Source organism: Lonchura striata, chromosome 3, assembly GCF_046129695.1.
Source record: "Lonchura striata isolate bLonStr1 chromosome 3, bLonStr1.mat, whole genome shotgun sequence".
NCBI classification, from domain to species: domain Eukaryota; kingdom Metazoa; phylum Chordata; class Aves; order Passeriformes; family Estrildidae; genus Lonchura; species Lonchura striata.
In genome coordinates, this window is record NC_134605.1 from 44,719,140 (window position 1) to 44,726,394 (window position 7,255).

At 37.2% G+C, this 7,255-nt stretch overlaps 1 protein-coding gene across 1 annotated transcript in view; it reads left to right on the forward strand.

Moving 5' to 3' along the window:
• The window catches only part of KCNK1 (potassium two pore domain channel subfamily K member 1), a 28,002-nt gene extending 23,358 nt beyond the window's left edge, over positions 1-4,644 (forward strand). Inside the window, exon 3 of the mRNA XM_021527111.3 lies at positions 2,095-4,644. Coding sequence (XP_021382786.1) covers positions 2,095-2,354 — 260 coding nt within the window. The 3' untranslated portion in view covers positions 2,355-4,644. The remainder of the gene's footprint in view (positions 1-2,094) is intronic.
• Positions 4,645-7,255: the final 2,611 nt, after the last annotated feature.

Genomic DNA, 7,255 nt, shown 5'->3' on the forward strand with positions numbered 1-7,255 from the left:
TCTTCATTAGACTAAGCTTCTGTGCATGATCCAGCAATCATAATGTAGGCAAAGAGTCTGTTAACTTGGTTTTGTGTTGTACCTGAAGAGAGGTTTATTCCATTCTTTGAATCGGGGCCTTGAACTAGCCAACAGAACACTTTGTTTTATTATCTTGCTAGGCCTGTTGCTGTTGCAGATTTTCTCCTCTCCCTGTCATGTTTATCTTATAAATGGTAGCTTTTAAGTATTAACCTGCTGATCTGCAGAGTTGATTTTGGGGATGCTAAGTGGTGAAGTGAATGGAAAGTCACACATGGCAAAGGCCTTGTTAAAGACTTGCTGTTCTGAAAAACTCAAAATCTGAAGAAAACATTAGGGCTCAGATTAAAGCTTTTTCAAGCTGTACAACAATTAGGAAGTAAACTGCAGGAAATACTAAAAGGAAAAAGTAGCTTTTAGGCAAAGTTATGACCTTAGAATATCTAATTTCAATAGGTTTTAAGGTTATAACTTTTAAATTACTCTTTTTCCTTTCATGCAAACAATTCAAGGAACCAAATAAAATGTTTTCTCCTGAAGCTAAATTTTCTGTAAGATATTTTGTTCTTCTACATCAGAAAATGCTTAATGAATACTACAGGCTTTTCAAGAATTTTTAGAACACAAGTCCTGTTCTAAATCAAGTGGCAATCAAATGGACTGAATTTCAGAGATAATTACAAATTCTCAATGCAGATTTATATATGCTTTTCAACTGATATAGCTTTGTTGGTTCTTCCTTGTGTTAATGCATAGCTCTCATTTGATGCTATGATATAAAGTTTAAAAACAATTAATAAATTTTAGCTATAGTGCTGATTTAGATGAGAATTCAGTATTAAAAAATTGTTTAATGGTACTCCTGGAACAAAAAGCAGAGTGTTCCTGCCAGTGAATAATCTGTAACTACAGGTGAGATATTTATGCCCTTAGGTAACAGGACAGTGACCATATGGAAATTATAATCATTAATCTGTGTTGATTTTTCAGCACACTTAATGTGCAGCTCTTGGAGAAGTGCAGTCTGCTAATGGTTATACACTTGGATTCTGCTTCATTTACTTCATTGAAATTATAAAATAAATAAGTAGTCATGCTCCTTATTGAATTGTAATGAACAGAGGTAGGGATCTAATGAAACACTGAGATTAATAAATATTAATTTTAATACCTTCCTTTAAACTATACACATTTATGTTTGGAGAATATAAAAAAAAAAAGAGCACAGTGTACTGCTGGTCATAGAGATCTCCATTTCCAAAAGTCCCAGTCTATGAGAGGTGGCTATTACCTCTAAAAATAAGTCAGTCAGTACATGGCTAAAGTAATTTGTAATATATTTTAGGTAACACTTCCAGGTTTTGCATAATTTGTGTACCTTAGACAAACATTGCAAAGGTGCCCAAAAGATGGAGTAACTATGTCGGGTTTTTCAAATTCCAGGAGTAATTTTACAGTAATTTTTCATTTTGGTTTTATTTCGTTTGTACATGTCTTTAGTAGCTTTGTTTTTCCAGGTATTTCAGGGTGTTGTATGTCTAATAATTTTAGAGGAAAATAATTCCAAAGTTTTCATGAAGTAGTAAGTGATTTGTCCTGCTAAACTGATACAAATTATCAATGACCATAATTAGCTCCCATATTTTTACTTCTGCTTGCAATATATAGGAATATTATGGTAAAAGTTTTTATTTTCCATCTTTTATTCAAACTCTTTTGAAGGGCACTTAATCATAAGTAAGTACAGGAGTGTGCATATGGTAAATTTTTATTGTTATGGTTTTTTAATACCTTTACATGTTTGTTTTTTTTTTTCTTGCACAGTCGTACCAGATTTGAAGCCACTACTATTACTTTTTCTGTTTATGTGGTTGTAGATAATAAAGGAAATTTCCTTAATAAATGAAAAAAACCAAGGATATCACAGTTCAAAGCTGTGTAGTTAAGTCATAGAGAAAATTGACATACTAGTCAGAGAGGACAGGGGTAAGAAAAGTCAGAAGCTCAAAATTGGTCCAGCCCTACCTAGTTTGCTAATAACTAATTTTTTTAAACTTTTTTATTCCCACTCAGGTTATCTGTTGATGGGCCTTATCGCAATGTTGGTGGTTCTTGAAACTTTCTGTGAACTCCATGAACTCAAAAAGTTTAGGAAGTTGTTTTATGTGAAGAAGGACAAGGAAGAGGACCAAGTGCATATAATGGAACATGACCAGCTCTCCTTCTCTTCCATCTCAGACCAAGCAGCCTCCATGAAGGACGATCAGAAGTCAAACGAGCCTTTTGTGAATTCCCAGTCTCCAACTTCCAATGACAGCTCTCTAAACAATTAATACACGGGTATCCATACCAGTGTTTTGGTGCATTTATGCTACTTACCATAAGAAATAGAAAGCCTCATATTTTTTTCTCAAATTATAAAAGCTGGAAGACTGTGCTACTTTAACAAGGATTTATCACTTCTGTCATAGAAAAGACTTCTGGGAAAAATGTGGGAGCCACCCTGGGAAGAGGAAATAAATGTGAGATGTGGCTGGGAACATAAGGCCATTTTGGTTGAGGGATAAGGATTTAGGTGTACCACATTCAGAGATGCCAGAGAGAAAGGCTTGCACAAGCAACTTCATTAAACATCTTGGGGAGACTAGGCCTTCACTGACATCCAGCTCATTGAGTTACATGCCCCATCTTGCAACTGGTTGACAGCAGATTTTGAGATGTTCACTTTTGATAGTCACAGTTTTAATCTAACATTTGCAGAGCAATATCTCTAGATCTGGTGGAGGGGGTGAATATCTAAGTCATCCCTTTATTACCCAGTAACTTGCAGGTGTAAACAATTATTTTAGGAAGGAAAAAATAAGACTGCAGTCCCTCCTTTGCCTATGTCATTTACATCTAAATTTCCTACTTCCTTAAAGGTCCTCCAGTCACCAGAAAAATGTCCTGAAGAGAGTGTGCCTTGGGTCTTCCGTGCTGTTTGTTTTTTGTATGAAATACTTTTCTGAGAGATAGAAAAAGCAATTGAAAGGTCTGGATGAGGTGAGATGGTAGGGAAGATTGACAGATGCATTTCAGTCTTCTGAAATGGGCAGGAGTGGATATTTAGCTGTATGGAATGGAATGAAAACAACTCAGCATATGCCACATTCTCCTAATAGATGGTTGAAATCTGCTCAGCAGAAGGAGTTGGCCCTGTTCTTCCCACAGTCCAGCCCGGCGTGTGCTCTGCTGAGCTGGTGGTTACATGCAGGAACAGAAACAGCATCACCTTTGAACATAGCTCCAATTTCTTCTCTTGCTTTTCTAGCTGGTACTCAGAACACTTTGGAGGAGAAGGGAACGTTTCAGGGCAAATAAATTTTTTCAGTTTTTTTGTATGGCAGGAAAAAAGGAAAAATGTCACATTTGGTTCGGATGGAACCGAATTTTTTTCCCCTTGGGAAAAGTCACTAAAAAGTCAAGATCTCGCTCAACTTCTGAAGCTGGAACCTCTTTGACTATAACAGGAGAGGTGTTTTAGTCCAGCTACCAGTCACTGTGTTGAATGCAGGGACCTCAGAGTGAATTTCAGTGAGCATGAGGTGAGATTTAAGTGGTTGTAGTACTTTCTCTTCTGGCCTTAAGAATCTTACAGTAGGAGAATCTTAATTACGCTTTGCAATGAACACAAGATCTGGAGCACAAATAGCCATAATAGACAGCCTCCCACATAGGAACAGTGTAGAGGAGAGGCTTTTACCTGCAGTGCAAGCATGCCAGATTGCCTGTAATTCGGCTTTTAGTGTTTAGAGCTGAATAATAATTTATTGTAAAGAAAACAAATGCAGTGTGTCTAGATTTAGCGCACATGGGAAAAATACTTGAAAGTAAATAACGCAAAATATACTGTGTTTGAGCTTAATTATAGCTAGCATCAAACAATTTTTTATATCTTTACTGGAAAAACTTTATGGTTAAATCAGTTGAAAGTCTTCAATTGAAATTTATATTTGTAGAAAATCAGAGCTAAAGGTTTTGGTTGTTTTGAGTTTAATTGATTAGGTGAGAGCATATTATGTTTGCATGTTCCCAGGAAAGTGGTTATTTTTATACTGCTTAGGTTAACACAGTTCTATTTAAAATGAATGTTAACCAATATATATGTACATATATACATAAATATATTTATATACTGTACATATATCATAAATCAACAGAGTCTAACAGACTTAGGAAAGGCATTTTAGATAATTTTCCCTCTAGTCTTCTCTTTATACAGTCAATATTTGAAAACTATGGCATTAAAATGACACTGACATAAAATTAAGAGTACTGTACTATAAGAAACATTTATACTATTTTTTTCTGTGGAACTTTATTGATTTTTTTCAGTACCTTAAAATTCAAAATGTCTTTTAATTTCTTTGTCATGTTAAACTCTAAAGGATATGCACAGATGTTAAATGATACACAAAGTTACTTTTGCAGCATTTACACAAATGCTAAATATAGACACATGAAATGAAAGCACAGAATTCAAAGCAGAAGCGATAAACTAAGAAGTATACTGTGATTGTAGGTGAATATTTGTTATTTTAAACTTAAATAAAATGTCTGGCTTTTGCCTGCCTGCACTATGAAGTGGGAGTATTTTCTTTAGTGGCATGTGTGCCTTGAAGAAATCCTGTCTATGTTTGTGCATCCTTCAGTTAGCCTTCCTCAGCCTAAGGAGGCTCTATTAATGCCAGTGTTGTACCTAACCCTGATATTAATTGTAGCTTAGTTATTCCTTTATTCCTGGTTATTCCTTAAAAAAAAAAAAAAAAAAAAAAAAGCACTCCAAAGTATGTTTGGTTTTGTTTCAGATGCTGACTGATTATAGCAAATAAAAAAGTGACGTAATTTATCCTGTTCTTATGAACCAACTGCTCCAATATTTTGAGAAATCTGAAAAACTGATGAAAATAATGGGCCTCATTTCATATAGCTTTTACATCTTCACATGAAGCCAGCATATAAGATGAGTTGAAACTGGAATCCAGATCAGAAGGAGAAAGATTATCATGCAAGAATCTCAGTATAAAGAGCATCCCTTACCTAGAGACAAACTGTGAAGCAGGTGCATGTAAACCCAGATGAAGAGCGTGGCTCATAAAGCAGTAGTGCCAAAAAAAAGTCACAAGAGAGAGTTAAAAATGCAAGCAAATTACTTGTACACATACAAGAATTGCCTGGGTTCTGTCCTCACTTTCCTGTCTTCAATTGTTGCAGGCATATATCCCATTAATAGCTTTATTCCTGTGCTACAGCTGACATTTGCTGTCTTCTCTTTTGTCTGTCAGTCATTAAATATAAACTTGTTTTACTGTTATTTCACAGGAAAGGACTGGCAGGATATTCATTGTGTTGGAGGAAAGAAAATGGAAAAGCCTACTCGAGTTTTGATTTTGGAGCTGAGTGACAGCCATGTTGTCCCTTAATGAATGTGTTCTCTTCCCAAAGTTTCTTCCCAAGGTTCACCAGTGGCACCTTGTGTGGGTGCTGAAGACTTGCTGGAGGTTGAAAGGAGTTATTCTCTAAGTAGGTAACTCCAGGGGCTGGGGCGGTTTGCAGCTTTACTGTCAGCACTGCAAAACCTCCCTATCTGGTTGCTTATGTCAGAGGAGTTGTATAAGACCAGCAGTTCTGGATTTCATTAAATATTTGTCTAGCCCAGTGTTTTGTCTCTGTCAATGGCCAAGATCATGATATGAACTTGTGTAAGGAAGGGGCAAGTGTGTAGCAGCCATTCCCCAGGATGTTCTTCTAGCTCCCAGCAGTGTGCAGCTCTAGATCCACGACAGTATCTAGGAGGGATGGGAAGTCAATGTTGGTGTGGTGTGTGGAAGAGATTCTACACTGAGGTGCCTGCTCTCTGCTTTGGTCAGTGAGAGATTGTCCTGCCCAGGATCACATGGAGATTTCCCACAAAGCTGTTTCAAGTTAGGTGCTTTGCAGTTAGCAGGTAACTTGCATGGAAGGGGCCCTTGAAAACGGGAAGGAAGGGGAAAAAAGAAGGTCTTTTATGTGTTGTTACTTGGACAGTGCTGTCCTCTAGGTAGGTAGGAACTTGCACAGAACCTGTTTGCTAATGCCAAATCTTGAATTTCCATGTTACAATTTGCTTTGTAAACAGTTGCCATAAATGTAGTGAGATGAACCATAAGTTGCTAAAAATACCACTGCCCTAATGTTATTCCATTATTCATTCTTCTAGATTCTTCTTTCTACTGAAACAAAATAAAATTACTATAATGGGAAGTATTGTTATTCCAGGCATACACAAGTTCAGGAAAATAGAGTTTCTCTTCTCTGCACTACTCTCAGTGTTGCAGCATATATCAAAATGCTTCTAGATAGCCAAAAAAATTTCTTATTGCTTGTTTCAAACAGAAACCATATTTTTAAGATTCTAGAGACCGCCTCTGCAAAATTGTGTCTTGCTTAATGCAGATTAGGTAGTTGGTGTATGTAATTTTAATGCTTATCATGTCAGTCTCATTGCTTCCTAAGTTACCATTCTACTTACTTTTTATCACTGAGTTCTCCTCACAATTACCTTCAAAGGTTATCATGTTGCCACTGAGCATGAGGACTGTGATGCAGTTTTCTGGTGATGGTGCAGGTTTGCCAGGGCCATTGCCATAGCTGATAACAAGACAATCTCAACTCGTGGCAGCTGGGGCCAAATGACAGATTTAGGTAATGAGGAGGGACAGTGTGGCTGGGAGCAGGTGCACGGGCTGACAGCCAATGTCAGGGAGAAATCATCCTGGAAAACTGCTACGTGACCGCACAGTTTTTGCTGGGCTTCATTGCCTGTCACTAGGAGTTAGAGGAAGGAAGAGCAAGGACATTGCCAAAAGTCATCTGAAATGAAGTTTAATGGAAGTAAGTTTTTCATCCTTTATCTACATTTATCTGCAGCTCTCTTACTTCAGTCGCACCATATATTCTATGAATCAGGATAATGGTTTGGCATTTCCCCAGTGTAGATGGCTCCTGTGGCCCCTGAGGCAAGTTGTGCTTGTTATCCTAACAAGCTTTTTCTATCTTAAGTTTACTTAGTGTTCAGACCCATGAGCAGAAGCGTAGGTCAGTGTCACTGCTGAAACTTTCCAAGGCCAAATGTGGCTCAAGGCACTGCCTGGCCTTGGGTCAGCCTTTCATTTTAGTTCCTAGCCTGTCTGGACAGACAGAAATGAACTCTATC